The sequence below is a fragment of the Orbicella franksi genome, chromosome 4 (genome assembly GCF_964199315.1).
Source record: "Orbicella franksi chromosome 4, jaOrbFran1.1, whole genome shotgun sequence".
Classification (NCBI taxonomy): domain Eukaryota; kingdom Metazoa; phylum Cnidaria; class Anthozoa; order Scleractinia; family Merulinidae; genus Orbicella; species Orbicella franksi.
This window is the reverse complement of record NC_138148.1, coordinates 18,803,907-18,825,944: the sequence shown is the minus strand read 5'-3', so window position 1 is coordinate 18,825,944 and position 22,038 is coordinate 18,803,907. Positions and strand designations below refer to the sequence as shown.

Genomic DNA, 22,038 nt, shown 5'->3' with positions numbered 1-22,038 from the left:
GCAAAAAATAGTGCGATTCGTGAACAAATCGCAACGCTGAGGGCCAATCAGATTGCAAGGATAACCGGTGATTTCAAAATGGATTTATTTAAGCAATAGACCACATTTTCTATGGGTTTATAGGGGTGATAACCCACGCGGGATGTTGGGAGAACACGAGAAAAGTTTGTAAATCACGAGCCGTTAGGCGAGTGATTTAAAAGCATTATTGTACACCTATACTGTTATATTGCACACACAATGTCGTTGGAGCGAAAATCTAGTTGGCCATTTCCGAGTTAGCTTCTGCCTCTGTTTCAAAACAAGTCTTAGTGTGAAACCTTTCTTTTGAAAATAGGTTTAATTTTCATGAAAATTAACCTGAAGGCGGAACTCATTTTCATATATAAACAGTTTTGCACGAAGACTCGTTTTGACACAGAGGCAAAAGGCAACTCGGAAATGGCCTACTGAGGGCTAAAATGCATCGCAATAACAATTTACGAGGGGATTCTGTGTAGGCCTGTCATTATCTTTTGTTTTCAGCAGTAGACAAATTGGGTGATTTTTAGCACTGAGGAAACGTAACAACTGCCATTTGAATCCGTAGTCGCTCGCTGCAGGCTCGTTGTGCAAATCATTTTAGACAACCGTAGTCATCAATTAATCAATCAGTCTATCTGTAAGTTTATAAATTAAATGTTTTTCTTCGTGAATAACTCATAAGATGATTATTACTTTTTATTAGTATATTTTTTTTTCTCCCGAGCTGCCAACAGATGCATTGCGTTTACATTATAGGAATTGTTGAATAAAAATGTTCAAGCCGTAAAAGTAATTTAATTATGTAAGGAAATGAGACGGTTTGGAAATTTGAAATAATTCGCGTAAGAAAAACACTTCTCGTGCGTGAAACCCACGCACATGACTTTTGGAAAAGCCATCGATGGATGCAGTTATACACTCACCGTTGTTGTATACCAAATAGTCTTTAACTTGGGAGCACTTGTTCGACTCCAAACGTGAAAGATCAGTTCATCGCTTTGCCAAAAAAAGTTAACGACCCCGGGACTGACTGACTGACCGTCTGAGTGAAATATTTCTTCCCAAATAACTGACCACGTTATCACTCTCGTTGAAAATGAGATTTGTTTCGTCGTGATCTCTGACGTGTGGTAAATACTCTCAAAGTGGTTATAATTTGTCTTTGAGGAAAGTTTTCATTATTGTCCGCGCAGTCTATCGAGGTAATTCACAAATTATTGTTTGCCTTTACAGTAATAATTTGACTATATTGTATGTTTCAATGTATCTCTTTAACAAATAGATTCCATGTACGTTGCCATGCTTCTGTTCTGTTATAGATCACAGATGCACACAGACTTTACTCCATGTTTTATGCTGACGACTCTCAACTTTATATCGTTATAAATCCCAATGATTATTCTCCTGCCCTAGACACTCTTCGAAACTGCATTGACGATGTTATAAATTGGAACACTCTAAACATGCTCCTATGCAACCCTGGTAAAACAGAGGTCATCCAATTTACTTCCCGTTTTGCACAACTTCCTGTTCTTAATTGTTTTTCATTTGGCAATACTACAATCGAACTGTCTGACAAAGTACGCAATTTGGGTGTCATATTAGACAAGGAACTGAGCCTAAAACAACACGTTAATGACATTTGTAAGAAGGCTATCCTGGCAATACGATCAATAAGCCGGATGAGGAAATATCTCTCACATGACAATCTCAAATGTATCGTGAACGCTTTTGTCATTTCACGCCTGGATTATTGCAACAGTATACTTTACGGCCTCCCCTAAGCTTGAGCATGATAAACTGCAACGAATTCAGAACATCGCGGCGCGACTGATTACTGGAACTAAGCGGAAAGAACATGTTACTCCCGCCCTCAAGGACCTGCACTGGCTTCCTGTCAAATCACGCATCGTATTTAAGATCCTACTATCAACCTACAAAGCCCTTAATGGTCTTTCACCAACCTACTTAACTTCTCCTTTTAACGCCTATAAACCAGCTCGTTCTATTCGATCATCTGGCCAACTACTCTTACAAGTTCCGGACGTCAAAACATGTACATACGGTCAAAGATCCCTTTGTTTTTACGCCACGAAACTTTGGAATGACCTACCTTTTTATATCAAACAGTCTGAGATCATAGCGATTTTCAAAAAGAACCTTAAAACATTTCTTTTTTGTAATAGTTTTTAACCTAGTCATAGATTTTAATAATTGCATCTTTTAGTTAGGTTTTTATTCCTTTTAATCATATGCAATTGTAAGCGCATTGAGAATTCTAAATGCGCAATAAGAACCTACTTATTATTTATTATTATTATTATTATTATTAAAATGTTGTAAGAACAGAAAAGTGGCACACGAGGCGATAGCATCGGAAAGCAAGGTTTTGTGTTTATTTTGACTGATTTTAAGAAGCGGTTTTGATGTTTCATTCCTGACATCAATCAGTGTGTCAACAATTATTTTGAGACTGAGAAAAGTTGAATTTTTTCAATAAATTTATCTCATAAACATTTTGTTTATTGGGTTTGTTAAATTTGAGATAAAGAAATGGTTCTCGGCTAACCAAGAACAATTTTGCGTTTGGTTTAGTCCACAGGCGGCCCAAGCTCACGATGCGAGGAGCTATTATTTATTTATTTTTTTAATCTTTATACGAACGTTCAGCGCGTGAAACGTGACATATTTACCGCCGACATCTACTATTACATAACCACCGAGTTTGGTTACGCGAAACGTAACCTTCGCCTTGCAGCATATGGTGGTGTTGTGTTACAACGGTTTGAATTTATAAAGGTTTGTATGGGGAAAAACGGTAATCGACATTATAGCTGAAATTTTGATATTTTTGCAATAAAAATGACTTACCTCAATGCCTTGTTGTCTTTTCTATTGTCATCTCGCTTCTCAGCTCGATCCGAAGCCTCTTAAGCGAGTTATCGCTATTTGGTTTTCCTCTACTAAGAAAGAGTAACCAAAAAGCGATAACTCGCTTAAAAGGCTTCGGATCGAGCTGAGAAGCGAGATGGCAATAGAAAAGACAACAAGGCATTGAGGTAAGTCATTTTTATTGCGAAAATATCAAAATTTCAGCTATAATGTCGATTACCGTTGTCATAGTGATTGCGTACTGACGAGGTCTTGCTTCTATGTCCATCAACGCGTACGAACAGATGGCCACGGGTGTAACCGACATAACCAGCATCGCACTGGTCACACTTGAAGTTATACACAACGCATTGTTGATCAATGAGCTGAGGCTTAGGTTCGCTTGTCAGGAACTCCTGGGCAATCTTGCGGCTCGTAAACACCGGTTGAACACTAGTCTGCAGCTTCACACTGAGATCTTTCAACTGTGTCTTCACGATATTAGCAGACTCCTGGTCTTTAAAGGGTATGACAACCCGAGTAGTGTTTTCTGTCGTAGATCTGGACCGTAATGAGGGCTGGTCAGCGACCTTTAAATTTAGGAAGGTTTTGACAGTGGAGTCAACAAGGTGCTTGGGATATTTCAGTTTAGAGAAAACAGACTTCAGTCGTTCGAACTCCTCAGTGAAGTAGGACCATGACGAAGACAGGCGATGTGCGCGATCGAGCATAGTTGTCAATAGTCCGCGCTTGTACCTATTATCGACATGACTGTGGTAATGGAGAAGCAGACCACTGTTTGTTGGCTTCACAAACACTTTAGTTTCAATACGAGGCGCTCTGTTTAGGAGTTGAGTACCGAGAAAGGGAAGCATTCCATCATTTTCGACCTCCATAGTGAAGTTGATGGCGGGGTGAGCGTGGTTGAGGGTGTTAAGAAAGTCCCTAACTGTAGACAAATCGGGCATCACAGTGAATGTGTCGTCAACATATCGACGATAGTAAGGTGGCAGCTTGCCCTCAACATCTAATTTCTCTTCAATAGACGACATGAATACGTTGGCTAGCAAGGGCCCAAGGGGGGACCCCATCGCTACTCCGTCGATCTGTTCATACAGGGATCCATTAAATTGGAAAAGCTGCCCCTTGGTGGCCACACCCAAAAGATCAATAAGGTCTTGCTTTGAAATGTTCAAATCATACTCGGAATTAAACCAGTTGTTTATAAAGGCTCTGTCTGCGAGAATCGTAATGGTTTCATCCAAAGGGACTTTCTTAACACCCTTAACCACGCTCACCCCGCCATCAACTTCACTATGGAGGTCGAAAATGATGGAATGCTTCCCTTTCTCGGTACTCAACTCCTGAACAGAGCGCCTCGTATTGAAACTAAAGTGTTTGTGAAGCCAACAAACAGTGGTCTGCTTCTCCATTACCACAGTCATGTCGATAATAGGTACAAGCGCGGACTATTGACAACTATGCTCGATCGCGCACATCGCCTGTCTTCGTCATGGTCCTACTTCACTGAGGAGTTCGAACGACTGAAGTCTGTTTTCTCTAAACTGAAATATCCCAAGCACCTTGTTGACTCCACTGTCAAAACCTTCCTAAATTTAAAGGTCGCTGACCAGCCCTCATTACGGTCCAGATCTACGACAGAAAACACTACTCGGGTTGTCATACCCTTTAAAGACCAGGAGTCTGCTAATATCGTGAAGACACAGTTGAAAGATCTCAGTGTGAAGCTGCAGACTAGTGTTCAACCGGTGTTTACGAGCCGCAAGATTGCCCAGGAGTTCCCGACAAGCGAACCTAAGCCTCAGCTCATTGATCAACAATGCATTGTGTATAACTTCAAGTGTGACCAGTGCGATGCTGGTTATGTCGGTTACACCCGTGGCCATCTGTTCGTACGCGTTGATGGACATAGAAGCAAGACCTCGTCAGTACGCAATCACTATGATAATAGACACGCAGGCAGGATTCCGGATGACCTTTGCAATTGTTTTAGTGTGTTGAAAAAATGCCACAACAAGTTTGATTGTCTCATTAATGAGATGTTACTCATTAAACAATTACGACCGTGTTTAAATGTACAATCAGACTCAGTTCGCGCTAAAGTCTTTGTCTAACTTATGCAAATTAGAAACTCTGAACTCTTAGTTACTCTTGAAATCGCATATTTAATTAGTTTCCCTTGACAATGGCGCCAAGATGTCGCCGAAACGTCGGATTTGTCTATCGTTAGTTTTTGCCTGTATATGTTTATCTAAATCATTGTTGATTATTATGTAATAATATATATATATTTTTAGCCTGTGTCACAGCCGCCTCTCCCCGGAAAAAAAAATCGAAACTGGTCTATTCGATAAAGCACCTTCTTTTCGGTAACCGCCCCCTTTCTATTAAGCGCTCCACTTTGTGTTCCGTCTTTTCGTAAGCCCCTTTGTAATAAGCGTCCCAATGCGAAAGTGATAACACAAGATACTGACATAGAATACAGTTGGATTTTTGCCGTGCGAAAATGAAATCGGTGGCTCAATTTTTTTATTTTTTTATTTTTTTTCATTTTTGCCACTAGTAACGCAGACAGTAACTGTGATGAAACCTTGTTAGAATAATTTCTATTTAAAATCCTTTAAATCGATTTAAAAATGCTGCAACAAAGAAGTTATACAGAAAATTGTCTATGTAAACAAAGAAACATTGTAATTCGTTATATCGAGGTGGATTTTACGTTTGGGCTTCCGGATTTTCTTCGTTATAACGAAGAATTCGTTATATCGAGGTTCGTTATATCGAGGTTCTATTCCATACATTTTACTGTAACTTTGGCCGGGACCTAGAATATCGCTCGTTATATCGAGGACTTCGTTAAATAGAGGTTCCACTAAATTGCATTCCATGGTATAAACCACCACAATCATGAAATGAATTTTCACGAGATTGTCACTGCGACAATGTCATGAAAAATGCTGGTATGTTAATTTAAAGAGGTTTAAAGAGGTGTCCAACCATAACCGTAATTTGTTTGGAAATATTTTCAATAACAATAAAATTGTCTCAAGCCGTCAAACAAGCCAGGACTTGTTAAAAAAGAGATAGTGACCCAGCATCTGCCTTGGTTCACGAAACCATCAGCAAGCTGACAGTTTAGAATGCAAGCCGCCGGTGGGCGAATCGTGGTAAACCCAGCGTTCAAAGACTGGGTTTACGAAGGGGAGAAGCCCGATTGCAGTGTCACCCCGATGAAAAGGCAGATCACGTGTCATGTGGAAGAAGGAATTGGCACCACTGGAACTAAACATGATCTATGGAGGCAGAACGAATCTCACAGGCAAGTCCACTTTGAGACAGCTGAGCTAACCCGAGGATCAACTCGTGCTTTGCTGACGCTACTGAGCCTTGTGTGTTTGATCTCAATCGCGGCTCTTGTACTCACAATATTAACAGTGTTTGGGAAAATCGACGGCGGATGTGGATGCTCTGCAAATGAAGGTTAGTAGATACGAGTTGCCGAGATATATTGATCGATAAACAAGCAAATAGATCACGACTTAGCATTGCTGCTGTATACCAGTATACTAGGTATGTCTTCGTTATTCGTGCAGTTTGTTGTCTAACCACTCAAGTTAGTCTTCTTTTTCTTTATTTCTGATTTTTTTAATATCACTTTAAGATTTTAAAAACGATCCTTGATTAATATCACTATTTTTCAGCATTTGCCTGCATGTCAAGTGAAAATGATAATCTGATTAAAAAAAACAACAACAGAACCAATGGAAACTGACCACAAATGTTAACCGCTGAGTTCATATCATACCCAATATGATGAATCTGCCTTAATCCTGCTTGTTTGCATGCTGTCGTGTTTCAAACAAGAAAACGAAACATCTAAAATGTACACATTGTCCAAACTTCACATTCCTCTTTGTCTGAGATTGACAATAAAATAGGTTGTGCACAACATATTTTTTTTAATAATACGAAATTCTTTTGAGATCAAGCAAAAGATACCGCTTTGATCACGTCTCTATCTGATAACACTAGAAAACAGTTCATGTATTTAATCATTTAGAACAGTATATTTGAGTATCTTTATCGCTTTGAGAGTAGGATTTATAAATTATGTTTGAAGATAATATGAACTTCAAATCTACTTTCTTTCTGCTTCCATAGTCAAAAATCAACTGCGTTCGGTCATGTCTTATAATCAAAACATGAATGATAATAACAATGCATTAATGTTATCTTCCATTGTTCCAACAGTGATAAAATTATTTTATTGTGTCGTCTCTTTTGAATTTCTTATTGTTGATGGTAAACCGGTGGTGGAGCCGCCATTATGAAATGATCAATGTATCATTTGTGCGAATGCGACAGAAGAAACTCACGTAGGGGCCAAACCACCCCCCAAATGTTTCGTCAGTTCTTGGGTATTTCACATTATTTCGCATTACTTAAAGAGTATTAACTCTTTCTACACCAAACTTGGCAGATGAGCAGGAGACCTATTGCCAATTATATTTACGTGAACCATGTCAGTAAATGTCAAAGTTGTGACGTCACAGTGATGACGTCATGTTTTTTGCCACTTTTGAAGTTTTTAATATGCATATTTTTTTCCATGAGTTCGAAAGAGCACATCAAGAGGAGTTGAAACCTGAAAAAATTTTGTCTAATCACAAAAATTAAATGAAATATAGCATTTTTAAATATGAAAAATAGCTCTGTAAAATATGGGGTCCCTCCCTTGAGAAAAATCCCCAAATTGGAGCCGTAATTTTGTTCCAGCAAATGCAGCTATGTTGTACATGTGATATGCCAGATGACTAAAGCAAAAATAAAGAAGGAATTCGGAATAAAAAATTATCCCTCTAGTGTTATTGCGTTAAAATTAGTTTCGTTACGTCATAACTTGTGACGTCACCCGTTTTTTTACTGTTAATACCATCCTAACAAAGCCGAAAATCAAATTTCTAAAACCATACGATTTTTGACAACATCAAGCTTTCTATTTTCCTAGATTATTAACCTTCCTAGAATAAAACTGAAAAAAATAAACCAGAGAGACTGACTTAAGAAGGACAGTATGGTTAAGCAGATTCCGGGGGTGACAACAACAAACATTTTAACTTACCATATCTCGAAAAATAATCATCATAGCAAAAAACGGTTTCCGGCATTGTACTCCTCAAGTCAAGGCCTTTCCAATGACGTAATATTTTAATCAGATTTTACAAAAAATTACAGCACGTTTTGGTGACGTCATCAATTATGACGTCATAATCTGACATTTTGTCACAACTTCCAAATTAAAATAAAGTGGAGAACAAAGAAAGCTCATCTGCCAGACTTGGTTAAGAAATATATAAACCAAGCAAATATAGCCTTCATGAAACATTAGGGGGGTGGTTTAGCCCCTACGTGACTTGTTAATGCTACTTGTAAGTCTCGTATTAACTCGATGATAACGTGCTCCGTAAGGGTAATCAGTTACACTACGGCTTTCGAAAACTAATAAACTGAGACCTCGCGGAGGTAAACAAAAGCTCGACGGCAATCCTTTACCCGACTCCGTTAATCTACTTCAATCGTGCAATAGACATGGGAAAGTTAAAATAGCCACTTTCATCGAGTACTGGAACCGGAGAGTAAATGACGTTTTTTCAGGGTTCTGATTGGCGTAGATGTCATCACAGATTATACTACATCCCACAAAAGCCTTCCTCCGGTCTTTCTAACGAAACAAATTAAAAATGCAAAGTTTTACACCTATTTCGTACTAGTTTGTGTTTCCTTGTTTTTTTTATTCCTTTGCATGTTTGTTGCAAGAAAAATGAATACATATATACCTTTTATTTACCCTTAGTCGATGTTTACAACGAAAGCCCTAGTAGGGTCGAGCAAAACAAATAACAAATAAACATTAAAAGGTTTCAAAAACGCTTAACTGGTAAAGAGCAAACCAATTGGCTATTCAACGTCACAAGCGAGGCCGACGGTTTGAACTCCGATCTACCACTGATGAAACAACTCCAGCTTGTGGTCTGAGCGGGACTTGAACCCGCAACTTCCGGATTTCAAATCCGGCTTCCCTAGTTAAGCTACCTCCTCCTTGTTCCTGTTTTTTCGCTGTTGTTTTTACTTTGTAAAAAAGACAAGAAGACGATGTTCTTGGGACAATCATGTTTGTCGGGCATGGTTTGATTTTACTCTCTTACCCTTCATAACATTATGTCTTGAAGAAACGGAACAAATGAAAACAAAACGAATCAGAACTGGAAAGAAGTAAAACTGAAAAACGGATTTCAAACATGGTATATAATAACAGTGGAAACGTTATATGCATGGATTAATCTTCGAAACTTCATTTTTCGGAAACCATCGCAACGATAATTTTCTCTCACATCAAGTTGTTTGCCTTTTTCATACTTTTATTCTTACATTTTTCTTAATCATAGCTAAATGTATGTATACCTAAATGATTGATCCCCAGTTCTAGACTTCTCTTGATGACGGCTCTAAGAGAAAGATGTAGCCGTCGATTTAGCAATGGACAACCTTAAATTAGCGTTCCTCTCCTGTGTTAAGGCTCTTACGAGTAAAATAAGCTCTTAAACTCACCAGAAATTTAAACCTCCATGTGTGAAAATCCAAACAAGGAGCAAGGAACCCAAATCCTCAAAAGGGAGCGTACATAACTTGATATTGAGAATACATTTCGTGAGCGTCTATGATGATCAGAGCCGTATTAAAAAAGAGGGCATAAATGATATTTTTTTTTCCTCACTATTTCCCGTAAAGTTGAATTCTAAAGAAAGTACGGTCTTACGTGTGGATATCAGTCTTTCCTCCGTCACGGTTACGTTTTCTTAGGGGTATAATAAACGGCTCATCGCGAATGTCAAGTTGATCATTTTTTTCTTTTAGCTTCCCCTGTAAGCCTCACAACTGGTTCAGACAGTGAAGTGTTAGCTAGGATCAAGCTCCTTGAAGAAAACGTGACAAGCCTCCAACTGGGTTTGGTAAGAACATGCGTCAGAATGCTTTTTGTTATGCCTCAAGTAGCCTAAGGGTTCCATCAGCGTCAACTTTCCCTCCTTCCGAGAGTGCGACAGAGACGGCAAGAGCTAGCGATCACGTGTTTCAAAGGCTAAATATGTCCATTGTCAATTAGAACTGATAAGGCTGCCGAGTTTCCGTTATAACTAATTAGAAGCTTTTTCACATGGTAACGAAAGGTTTTTAGTTAAGTGCTAACTGTATCATATATGCATACAACAACCATACAAAAAAACTAGGGAACTGTGTGAGTTGAGCCAAATTAAACGACTGTTACAACTGGCTTTTAAGTGTGTGGGACTGTTTTAATTGTTAGCTACACATGAAAGAATCAATCCACTTTCATTCTTTTGCTCGTTTGTAGGCAGAGAAAACCAATGAGCTAAAAGAAATTCGTTCATCCCTCCAAAATCTTGAAGAAAAATGCAGCAATCTATCAATGAAGGTATGTGCATTTTTATTTAATATCTAATGTATCAGATGTTTGTTTTTGTTGTTGTTGTTTATGATCTTCTTTTCCGTATCGTCATGAATCAAAGTTGGAATTTACTTGATCGCAAGACGTAACTTCAAGACGTAATAACAATTTATTGTCTTGTTATTTTTCTTTAGATAGAATCGACTGAAGTTAAACTTCAATCAGCAGATGATTTAAACTATGATCGCCTTCAAAGAACTATTAGAAACGAGACGTTAACTATTCTTTATAAGGTAATCATGTAACATTTAGCATTTGCACTGAGGAAATATCAGCTGGTGAAAGTATGAGCTGAATAAAGAGGCGTGGAATCCTGGAGTGTTATTTCTCAAAACCAAATATTTGTCAAGTTGGCGCAGGAAATTTATTCAACTTTGGAGGTCCGGATTTCAAATCTCATGGACGCTACTCCTGAAAAACTCCCGCTCAAAGCGATCGAGATTTCCAAAAAAGATATGTCGAGTCGAAAATTTCTATTTTATTTTCTGAAAATACCCGGGTATTCCTGAAAACTTTTTAGAGGTCCTCTGAAGGTCAGAATGTCTCTGATCAAGAGCAATTCCACGCTGATTCCTTTTATTTGTTGTTTCGTTTCATCTACCCTACTTTGGTTAAGCTTAATTTAATTTAGCTTAACCTCAGCATAGCTTTGCCAAAGGTTCGCCTGAGCCAACATAAGCTTAGCTAGAAATAGTGACTTTTCGTTTCTTTGTAACAAAGTTTGCTCACCATGCGCAGTAGGTCAAAACTTTGTTTGAGAATTTAGAAGTGTGTAACAGAATTTCTGATCGGGGTCTTTATTTCCCTTAGTTCTTTTTTCTAATTGCTGTTTGGATAATTGTAGTTGAACGTGACCGAAAGTCAACTCCAGACGAGTGACAGGGATTTAGCTTCTCTTCAAGAAACAAGGCTCAATCTGACCACAAAGGTTTGGTCCATTGCACTCTTGCAACAAAATGTAGAATTCTGCTTTTAACCTTTTCTGCTCTCTAAGGATTGTGCTTCTGACAACGGTAGAAATCTACTCTTAACTGTTTTGTTTACAACTACACTTTATGAATGTGTTCTGTTCTTTTGTTGATGTTGCTGTCGCAATTAGCGTTGTCGTTACTGTTGGTATTGCCTGAACACGCTGAGGATTAATTGCTTATTTACTTCTGTTTCTATTATTTCTCGACATAATTAAAACAATTTTGCAGTTGTTGGACTCCGAACAGAAATTACAAAGTTCCATTGAGAGCACAAATCGAACGCTGGACGAGAAGGTAACACGACTTTTGTGTTCAAGATTTGTACATCTAAAAACCTTTTTAGTTATTTAATTGTATAAAATGTTGATCATATAATGTACCCTGTGATTGATTGTATGATCATTTTGTATGGAGCCACCTTAAAGTTCACATCCGCAACGCATCGATCAAACGCAAAAATTTAACGCCAGTTCCCTTTTTTTTTTTTTTTTTTTGTGACCTCGACGGCTGTAAGTGTTTGAAGCGAAAATGTCCACGACACTTGAAAGAAAAGAACGGAGCTAAACCGAATGAAAGATCGCAAGACTAGATGGACAAAAATTATCATTTTTTAATGCATTTCCAGCGTACAAAGCTTACCTATTAGTTTTCAATCACTCTCTTAACTGTTAGCTCGATCTACCTTATGATTCAATATTCGTACAAGTATTTCCTAAGAGTATATACTTGTTACTAACCTCGTCTTCTCGGTCCGTACTGTAAGTTACGGATCAAGTTTTTCCCCCATCGATTTATAGCCCAAGCACGAGGCGCCTGATGGGTTCGGGAACGATTTCTATCCACACGGAACGTCCGGCTTCAGATTTCTCACGCACCTCGAAAGCAAAGCGAACCAATTTGAAATCGTTTTTAAGTCGTTAGCACGCTTGGATATACAATTTAGAGTATAAGAAAGTTTTCAACTTTTACTTGCTATAAAAGTTAAGAACGCTTGGCGATAAATCACGGAATGGCAACAAAAATAACTTTAAATTTCATGCGGGCCGTACAGGAGAACACGGCCCGCTAAATTGACCAATCACAACGCGCGTACTAACTGAGAGATATAATAATTTAAAATATCCCTACAAGTATCCTATTGTAGTCAACGTCCAACACGCTACTTGGCTTTAATCGATAAGACGAAATATGCAATTTAATGAGTGCGAACAAAGCGATGAAAAGGGAACGGTTGCTACAAACAAAATAAATTACAAGTTATAGACGAATACAATCAAAGAAACAGAAATAACGAGCCGAAGGTAGACGATACTTACAAACGTTGTATGACTAGGAAGCTAAGGTACACGTAAAAGGAAAACGGCAGGGCGGTAAATGAAACGAGATGACGGTAGCGTCGCGATGAAAATGCACAAATAAACTAGAAAGACGCATACAAAAGGGGACTGAAACAAAGCAAAATTATGCAAAAAAACCTAACAGAACATCCATAACGTGAAAGCGAGATAAACGAAAAGAATGCGATGATCACGAAAGAATGCACGCACAAACGGAAAAAAATAACGATTAAATGCGGCTGCAACATCTGACTGCTCTAAGAGTTTACTAAAACTCTTAAGTTGTCAGTTTTTAACATTAAAGTTCATAACACAGTTCTCTACTCCTTATGGCTCCTCTGGCTGGGATTTACCCTGGCCTTCATTCTTCATTCTCCAGTATCAGCACAAGTTTGTCGATTGGGCGGTCCAGGGTTGTTGTTGCCGTGGTAACTCTGACCGATCTGACCTGTCCATTTGAATCCGGGTGTACGTCGACAACTCGGGCCATGCTCCAGTCGTTTCTTGAGGTTCGATCATCTACGATCAGTACCAGGTCTCCCTTTTCGAAGTTTCTTCGGGGGCGGTTCCATTTTACTCTCTTTTGTAGATTTTGGACGTACTCTTTTCTCCATCTCGACCAAAAGACATTGGAAAGATACTGCACACGTTTCCATCTTTTGCGGAGGTACAAATCAGCTTTCTGAAAGTTTCCTGGCGGAGGCATGACAACCCTTGACTTCATAGTTAGTATATGATTTGGTGTGAGTGGATCCAGATCCTCGGGATCGCTTGACGGGACAGTGAGCGGGCGACTGTTGATGATGTATTCTACCTCGGTTAACAGGGTTCTAAAGGACTCATCGTCGAGGGTGTGGCCGTGTTCTCGCATCAATGCAGACAAAATTGATCTGACAGATCATATCTGGTGCTCCCAAACACCACCCATGTGGGACGCTGCCGGAGGATTCTGTTTCCATTGGATAATCCAATCAGCATTGAAGTCTCTGCAAAGATTCCTTTGGATTGCGCTGTGGTCCAGCTCGTCTAAAGCTTTCTTTAGTTCTCTCTCTGCTCCTACGATGTTGGTGCCTTGGTCTGATCTGATCTCACGTACTGGTCCTCTCCTTGCTATGAATCGTCGAAGGGCGTTAATGAAGGAATCCGTTTCCAATGAGTCGGCCGTTTCAATGTGCACCGCTCGGCTAGCTGGGCAGGTAAATAGTACTCCATAGCGTTTAACATCTCTCCGTCCTTTCTTGATGTAGAAGGGACCAAAGTAATCAACGCCACTATATGTGAAGGGAGGGGAGGGTGTCATTCGTTCCTTAGGAAGATCAGCCATCTTTTGTTCACCTGTCGTTCCACGAAGACGACGGCACACCACGCACTTGGAGATGAAGTGTCTCACAACAGAATTACGTTAAGTATCTAATATTGACTTCTTAGTTCGCTCAGCGTAATGCCCCGGCCAGCATGGGCGACCTTCGTATGGGCGTCGCGAATTATGAGGTCCACGATGAAACTCTTCTTCGGGAGGATCACAGGATGCTTAAAGCCTTCTGAAAACTCTTCTGACTTGCTTAGTCTTCCGCCAACACGTATGAGTCCGTTCCGGTCCAGGAAAGGATCAAGGCGATACCACGTGCTAGATTTCTTGATTTCGGACTTTATTGCCTTTGCAAATTGGCGGTCACTCTCACAATCTACTCGTCGAACTTTCTGCAGAACTTCTTTTTCTTTGGGAAATGCACCGCTTTGTACCAATTTCAGAATGGTCTTCTCTGCTCTGTCTAATTCTTCTACTCTTAGGGGCTTGCGTTTCACGTTTGCTGTACGTCTCACCTTGTCAGCTCCATCCTTGGGAAGCAATGCCCTCTCATCGGAGTTAGGTTTTAGACGGAGTATCCAGGCAATGGATTTTTTCATACGGTGCCACTCGGAAAAGCGTGTGAGCCTCTTCAAAAGGTCTGCGTTCTCTTCAACATCCATGCTGTTCACAAGAACTTTCTTAACCTCAGGATCATTGTAGGAAACGTCGTCCAAGTCACCAGGAAGTTGAGGCCATTCGCTCTCGGGTAGCCATAGGAAATTTGGACCTGTAATCCAACGATGCTGTTTGGATAACTCATGGCCTTTCAAACCACGTGACGAGTCATCAGCCGGATTAATGTCGGTCCCAACGTACCTCCACTGGTTAGGATTTGTTGCATTTCTTATTGTTTGCACGCGATTCGCCACAAACACGTGGAAACGCTTCTTGTCATTTCGGATGTACTTCAAAACAGTTGTACTGTCTGTCCAATAAGTATTACTCTCAGCAGGTTCGTCTAACTCTCTAGCAATCATCTCTCCCACTCTAACTGAAACTGTGGCCGCCGTAAGCTCGAGGCGTGGAATCGTCATGGTCTTAACGGGAGCTACGCGGGCTTTCCCCATAAGGAACGCACAATGGATGTCTCCTTTCTCATTCTCGATGCTGAGGTATGTCACTTGACCGTAACCCGTTGAGCTAGCATCAGAGAAGTTGTGGATTTGTCTGGAGACGACTGTACCAAAGTTTGCAGGTTTAAGACATCGCTCCATAGAGAAACGTTCCAGGGCAGGCAACTGGCTTCTCCAATTCTCCCAACGTACACGGTACTCTTCGCCAATGTCTTCATCCCAGCTTAACTTGGTGCGACACAGATCCTGCAGTATTGACTTTCCGACCAACAGAAAGGGTGCTGCTATTCCCAGAGGGTCGTAAACGGAAGATATCGTAGACAGTATTCCTCTTCGGGTTAGCGGCTGGTCTTTAAGGACGATTCTGAAACCAAACGTATCCGACTCGATTGCCCACTGTACGCCGAGAGCCCTCTCAAACGGAAGTTCACCACTGCCTAGCTCTAATGTTCTCACGTCTTGGGCACGAGCTTCGTCTGGGACACTTTCTAGTACGGGTCTACTGTTGCTAACGAACTTGGCCAGATTGAAACCTCCATGTGCACAGGCATGGCGAACACCACGTATTCTTTGAATAGCGGACTCCTCCGTTTCTTCTGGGCGAAGGCAGTCGTCAACATAGAAATTCTTCCTCAACACGTTAGCGGTTTCTGGACCAACGGCCTCCTCGGCGTCATCAGCTGCTTTTCGTAGCGCGACGTTTGAACAACTCTGCGAGGAAACCGCACCAAATAAATGGACGTTCATCTGATACTCCTCAAGATTCTGCGTTAAATCTCCATCAGGCCACCATAGGAAGCGCAAGAAGTCTCGCTGGCCTTCTGGTACCCGTACTTGATGGAACATGGCATCAATATCACTCACGAAGGCGACCTGGCCTTGGCGGAATCTTGTTAGAACACCCACGAGTCGATTCGTCAGGTCAGGCCCCTGCAATAATTGGTCGTTTAGCGATGTTCCTCCGAACCTGGCACTACTGTCGAATACGACCCTGATCTTGTTGGGCTTCTTAGCGTGGTAGACGCCATGGTGGGGTATGCACCAAAGTTGGCCTGTCTTAGCAAACAGACGATCTGACGGCACCTTCCTAGCAAATCCCTTGGCAATAATACTGTTCATGAAATTGACAGTCCTTATAAAATGTCTCGATATTGATAAGCTTCTTTCTTAACCAGTGTGCTCTTTGAAGGACCTGCTCCTTGTTCTCAGGAAAGCGTACATCGTCACGGCGGAAAGGAAGGGGAATCTCGTAATGACTATCTTCTGTATGCCGAATACCCTGGGTAACTATCTTGAGAAACTTCTTGTCTTCTTGTGAGTGTCCTTGTTCCTTATCATCAGTTCGCTCGCTGAAGTCTAGTTCAAACATTTTGTTCAGCACTTGTGGAGTAACGATTTCTCTGACTTTGTTCTCTATCATGAAGTGGTGATCGAGGTGTCTACCAGAACAGACTTCCATTGCAGCAACTCTATGGCAATTTACAGTAGGATGCTCTTCATAGCACATGTATAAGGGCCCAACTATTGCCCATCCAGCAAACGTTTTAATTGCAAATGGGCCACCATCTTCGCTTGCTAATACATCCATTGGCTCGAGAGCTTTCGGACAATTAGAACCAATCAGAAAACCGATCTTGGCATTAGGTAACTGTGGTGGCAGATCTGCTTCTATGCCTTTAAGATGTTTCCATCGATAAGCAAGTTCAGGCGTAGGGACGTTATCGCAGGTAGAAAGGTCCTTTTTGGTGAAGATCTTCGGTAATTGCAAAGTCTTCACCATCAGCTGTGTATCAGTGCCCTTTACACCCAAAACTGGATACGATATCTTCTAGAACAAAGGAACCGGTGCTGCAAGCATCAAGCATGGCGTAAGTGAGGACTTCACTTTCTGCAGATCTCAACCTGACAGGAACGATGGGTACAGCGGAGACAGATTTCTCAGCGCCAGTGGCATTACAGGTTGCTTGGGCCACTTCAGTGTGAGCATTCACAACATGATCCTTACGCTGCGGAGGCGGGGGGATCTGCTGCTTGGAGGCTACTTGATTGATACGGAAGTTGTCATCATGAAGTCCCGTGGGATGACGACGTGAACACTTCTTACAAATTCTCCTCTGGGCGCACCCGTTAGATCTGTGGCCAGGATCGTAACATGGGAAACAGAGCTCTTTTTCTTTGAGGAACTCCTTCCTATCTGGTAAAGATCTCTTCAAGTAGGCTTGGCAATCGTCTAAGTCGTGCCCCTTGTTGCAAAGTTTACAAATGATAGTAGGGTTACGTGAAGCAATCGTTTGGTCAGCGGTTACATCTGTTGAGTGATTGGAGACGTGATGCGGGGCGCGAGCACGGTCCCCGAAAGTTTTAGGCTTCCCAGAACCTTTGCCTTTGTTGGAACGATCAGGGCGATCCGATGAGCCATCCAAGCGACGGAGGGCTTCTCGCGAAAAGACTGGATCTGCTTCGGTGTTTACGAAGGTCACGAAATCATCAAACGTGGGGATCGTTCCTCCAGCAAGTCTCCTTTTATCGGCTTCTCGCCTCCATCGGTCTTGGAGCGGAAAAGGAAGCTTTGACACCATACTTTGTAGATTGTGTGGGTGGTTGAGGATGGATAGAAAGGTTAGGGTCGACATCGCGCTCCGGCACTGACCAAGAAAGATGGAAAGTCGGTCTAATGCCAGTTCATCTCCTGACCGTATGTAAGGCCACTCGTTAATCTTCTTAATGTACGCATTCGATATCTTGTAAGGATCCCCGTACTTCTCCTTTAGGAGTTTCTTAGCTTCTATGTAGCCGCTGTTTCTATCCAAGTGAAGACATCCTTTGATGAGCTCCTTCGGTTCTCCTTGTAAGTATTGCTCCAAGTATTGCAAACGAACATCGTTAGCGCTCACTCACTTGGGATTCAAAGCTTCTACTAAATGTGGAATATTCCAAGGGATCGCCAGTAAATTTAGTCAGCGTGAGTGACGGAAGTAAACTCTGTTGTTGTTGTTCCGCCAACAGTTCAGTTAATCTGTTTTGTTTCTGAAGAACGTCACAAAACTGCGTATTTGGCTGCGTGTCGGCGACGAGAAACTCAGGTGCGAGAGGGTTTAACTTCGTAAGATGTTGCGTCGGCTTAGGAGGTGGTTGTGTAACAGGAGCGTCATCAGGGAAACCCGCAGTAAAGTTCACGTTCGTTACAGTGTTCGACGTTGCGCTTGGAACGGTGTAAATACTGGACACAGGCAGAAAAGACGGCCCAGAGAGAGAAATTCCTGGTACACGAGAGGCTTCTGAAGGCATTTCCGGCTGGTGGCTTAAATCTTCCTTGACGCCCTTCTCGATTTCTGCGAACACACGTTCACGAACTTGGGCGACTGCTAATTGTTCTTCTAAACGTAACCTCTCGGCCTTTTTCTCTAGCTCTTGCCTTTGTTCCAACATAGCCACTTTAGCCATTAATTCGGCCGCTTTCGCCTTTTCTTTCGCTCTGCTGGAGGTGATTAAGGATCTCGATGTTGCGTGAGAGCGATGCGATGGTCGCGTACGTCTTAAACTGCCTTGAGATTTAACCTCCAAATTCTGCTCGAGGACCTCTTTCGCAGACGAAATCCAGCGAACGGTTTTTTCAATAAAATCGCTTATTTGCTTACTCTTTTCGGCATACCAATCGTTAGCTACGGTTAGCTGGTCACCTTCACCCTCGAGGTCGTCCAACAATACAGCGACGCATCTCGTTAATTCTTCCACGGTAACACGAAATGCAGTCAGATTCCTTTCCACGACGTGCACGTTTTCTTCGGTATTCACTGAAGAAATAATTTCCTTAATTTGCCGTTGGATTCTCTTATCGACAGTTTGACAGTCTGTCCATCGAAGATGAGTGATATAGGCCTTTCCTTTCTCGGTGTGCTGCCTTCGCCTTGTTACACCGGTTGCGAGGGCCGCGCCCGCAGATTCCAAACTGTCGCTTTCCAATCCAATTTGTTCCTGTTGGCTTCCAGTGCTTTCGATTGGATCCATAACGTTTCAACGAATATTGTAGTCAACGTCCAACACGCTACTTGGCTTTAATCGATAAGACGAAATATGCAATTTAACGAGTGCGAACAAAGCGATGAAAAGGGAGCGGTTGCTACAAACAAAATAAATTACAAGTTATAGACGAATACAATCAAAGAAACAGAAATAACGAGCCGAAGGTAGACGATACTTACAAACGTTGCATGACTAGGAAGCTAAGGTACACGTAAAAGGAAAACGGCAGGGCGGTAAATGAAACGAGATGACGGTAGCGTCGCGATGAAAATGCACAAATAAACTAGAAAGACGCATACAAAAGGGGACTGAAACAAAGCAAAATTATGCGAAAAAAACCTAACAGAACATCCATAACGTGAAAGCGAGATAAACGAAAAGAATGCGATGATCACGAAAGAATGCACGCACAAACGAAAAAAATAACAATTAAATGCGGCTGCAACATATCCTGTTTTCTCGCGAAATATCAGGAGAAATTCCGAACCAAAACAATATTTAACTTGAATTTGCACAAATTTACTTGCTCGACGGTTTCACCATAAAGCTGTTGTATATTTTAGTTTCTGATTGAACAATTTTAGGTACAGCAACTGGATTCGACTATACAAGTTGTATTTACATTGGCTAATGATATGGAACAGAAATTCAACAACTTCACGAACACTACCGAGGCAGCCTTTAAACTGGTGAGGCTTGACTTGTGATACACAATTGAATGATAAACTTCTTCTGTACGCAATTTGGTGCGCTACAGTTTCGAAGTTCAATGTATTAGCATTTGAAACTCGGAATAAGGATAGGCCATTGAGATCTCTAACTTCATTGCTTTTACATTTATACTTTTTAACAGAGAGCGAAAGAGCTTCAAATGCTAAGGACAGACCTGAACTCAACTAGGAGTGAGTTGCAAGCTGCAGATAGTGATTTTCAGAAATCTTTGTCAGATGTCAACACAACCCTGAAAACAAGGGTAAACCAGTCTATTCAGTACTCTTTATGTTTGCCGTTTATTATTTTTTTAGAAGACTCCTTACCAAAAATATTCGTAAGGTACCGGATTTTCAATTTCTGTTTTTAAAATCAAACAAGAGTTGTTGAACGACGGTTGAACGAGAACCAATGAAGTCAATTAAGTGATCGAATTGCATGTACCATAAGCATCATAAGTGTTTGTAGAGCAAATTTAACGTTACACTAAGAAACGTGCAATGCAAAGACGCAACTAGCGAACTATCCCGGCTATATTTAATGACGAGATATCAACCCAGATACGCAGGCCGACCCATTTGATTATTTTTCACACCAGATATGAAAACTTACCCACCTGCAGCATGTACGACTTTTGACCAAGATTCTATCCTCATCTATTTACCATTTCAGATCGACGATCTTGACTCTGACACAAACCAGTTGTCATCAGTTCTAGGAGCAACACGAAGCAACCTCGATAAGCTCAACAGCACATTGGTTAATACTACACTAGAGGTAGGTCTGGGAGTGGCCAACATTGTCGAAATTTACATCTGGTCATGTTTATGCGTACTTTAGCAAAATTTGTGAATCACGCTTTTGACAAGAAATTTTTAACCGGTACATTTGAATTTTGAAATTGAAATCCTATAATATGAAAATTGTTTAAGATATCAACATATTCTGGAAAATTAAATTCAACACGAAAGTCCGATAATTTTGAAATTCGCCAAACAAGCGTCACAAAAAACCTCTCAATTTCTTCAAACGGGCTTCACAAAATTCCTCATAAATTAAGTCTTAGAATGGTGAGCTATCAGGGCCTATCAGCATTCACATACACTGAATGGCTCACGTACAAATAGCGGGAACGTGGAGACAGAACACCGCCTAGGTGAAAGGTTGACGCTCAGATCCAAAGCTTACTAAGCAATCAGAAAGCTGGGTCAAACACAGTGGTACAGTCAGCGCAACAAAAAGTATAATTTCGCAGACTGATTTCATAAGTTGGTGCCACGTGCAAGTAGAAATAAATATCCTATCCGAGTTATTGTCTGTTTGTCCCTTTATGTCCCCCATAATATCTTTACCCCGGCAAACTACATCATCTACGAAAAACCCTTACCAGTTTGCGGCAAAACAGGTTTCTTTTCCGGGGAGGAACAGAGCTGCCAAGTCGAGAACATCTAATCACCGTCTTTTCGATTGTAATGAAAACTGATAAAAAATGATAATATATTCAAAATCTCTGGCTTTTCTGTCACATTCTCCACGCACAGCTTGCCACTTGGGAATAATGAGCCTTGACATGTGAAAACCGAATTTTATATGCAAATAGTCTAGGTTTACCAGGTAAAGTCAGCATGCAGATGCCACCATTTTTTTCTGTCAGAATTAGATGAAAGATGTACCATTAGAGCAGTTTTCTAATTGAGTGTTGTAAAACCAATTATAAATAATCACTCTGGCCAATAAAAATGGGCTCATGCAGACAATCTATTGAACAAATCAAAACTCCAAGCAAATGCAGGTAGCTGATGCGAAGAGCGGGAAAATTTGTGCGCGCGAATCACGATTGGTAAGGGTCCCCTATACTTTTTCCGTGACGCGTGAATAAGCATTTTTTGCTTTGCGTGAAGCGTGAATGAGGATTTTATTTTTTCCGTGATTCGCGAATTTATATTTTTCCGTCCTCGGGAAACTGGTTTTCGATGTTTTCATGATCCATGAATTATGCATTTACTTACGCGTGATTTGTGAACCAACGATGTTTGCGGGGATAATTTTTCACTTCTTTTGGAGATTTTACGTCATTAAAGCTCGTAAACTACACCAAACTAGATGTAAAACCTGCCCATTCGACGCGCTT

General features: G+C 41.0%; 5 protein-coding genes across 5 annotated transcripts; 1 reads left to right on the top strand and 4 right to left on the bottom strand.

Moving 5' to 3' along the window:
* Window positions 1-13,110: 13,110 nt before the first annotated feature.
* On the bottom strand, window positions 13,111-13,620 carry LOC145485588 (uncharacterized). The gene has a single exon (XM_081464235.1). It carries the CDS (start codon window positions 13,618-13,620, stop codon window positions 13,111-13,113), a length of 510 nt encoding a protein of 169 aa, XP_081320361.1.
* A 27-nt stretch (window positions 13,621-13,647) lies between these two features.
* LOC145485587 (uncharacterized) lies at window positions 13,648-14,073 on the bottom strand. Its single transcript, XM_081464234.1, has one exon. The coding sequence runs from the start codon at window positions 14,071-14,073 to the stop codon at window positions 13,648-13,650; it is 426 nt and encodes a 141-aa protein (XP_081320360.1).
* An 86-nt stretch (window positions 14,074-14,159) lies between these two features.
* LOC145485586 (uncharacterized) lies at window positions 14,160-16,953 on the bottom strand. The gene is made up of 2 exons (XM_081464233.1): window positions 16,346-16,953; window positions 14,160-16,284 (listed from the first exon to the last, which is right to left on the bottom strand). The coding sequence occupies exons 1-2, from the start codon at window positions 16,951-16,953 to the stop codon at window positions 14,160-14,162; spliced, it is 2,733 nt and encodes a 910-aa protein (XP_081320359.1).
* LOC145485585 (uncharacterized) lies at window positions 16,877-17,806 on the bottom strand. Its single transcript, XM_081464232.1, has one exon. The coding sequence runs from the start codon at window positions 17,804-17,806 to the stop codon at window positions 16,964-16,966; it is 843 nt and encodes a 280-aa protein (XP_081320358.1). The 3' UTR covers window positions 16,877-16,963.
* Window positions 17,807-19,811: 2,005 nt separating this feature from the next.
* On the top strand, window positions 19,812-21,640 carry LOC145483577 (uncharacterized). The gene is made up of 3 exons (XM_081462113.1): window positions 19,812-19,885; window positions 20,050-20,169; window positions 20,580-21,640. Exons 1-3 carry the CDS (start codon window positions 19,832-19,834, stop codon window positions 20,745-20,747), a joined length of 342 nt encoding a protein of 113 aa, XP_081318239.1. The 5' UTR covers window positions 19,812-19,831; the 3' UTR covers window positions 20,748-21,640.
* Window positions 21,641-22,038: the final 398 nt, after the last annotated feature.

What these genes read in the sequence shown, in the direction of transcription:
- LOC145485586 (XM_081464233.1), bottom strand. Translation starts at nt 16,953, where the DNA reads ATGGTGAAGACTTTGCAATTACCGAAGATCTTCACCAAAAAGGACCTT. An exon ending in GTCCTTCAAAGAGCACACTG is followed by an intron (nt 16,285 to 16,345) that starts GTTAAGAAAGAA and finishes TTTCATGAACAG; the next exon opens with TATTATTGCCAAGGGATTTG.
- LOC145485587 (XM_081464234.1), bottom strand. Translation starts at nt 14,073, where the DNA reads ATGGCTGATCTTCCTAAGGAACGAATGACACCCTCCCCTCCCTTCACA.
- LOC145485588 (XM_081464235.1), bottom strand. Translation starts at nt 13,620, where the DNA reads ATGCGAGAACACGGCCACACCCTCGACGATGAGTCCTTTAGAACCCTG.
- LOC145483577 (XM_081462113.1), top strand. Translation starts at nt 19,832, where the DNA reads ATGGAACAGAAATTCAACAACTTCACGAACACTACCGAGGCAGCCTTT. An exon ending in CCGAGGCAGCCTTTAAACTG is followed by an intron (nt 19,886 to 20,049) that starts GTGAGGCTTGAC and finishes ACTTTTTAACAG; the next exon opens with AGAGCGAAAGAGCTTCAAAT. An exon ending in ACACAACCCTGAAAACAAGG is followed by an intron (nt 20,170 to 20,579) that starts GTAAACCAGTCT and finishes TTACCATTTCAG; the next exon opens with ATCGACGATCTTGACTCTGA.
- LOC145485585 (XM_081464232.1), bottom strand. Translation starts at nt 17,806, where the DNA reads ATGTCGACCCTAACCTTTCTATCCATCCTCAACCACCCACACAATCTA.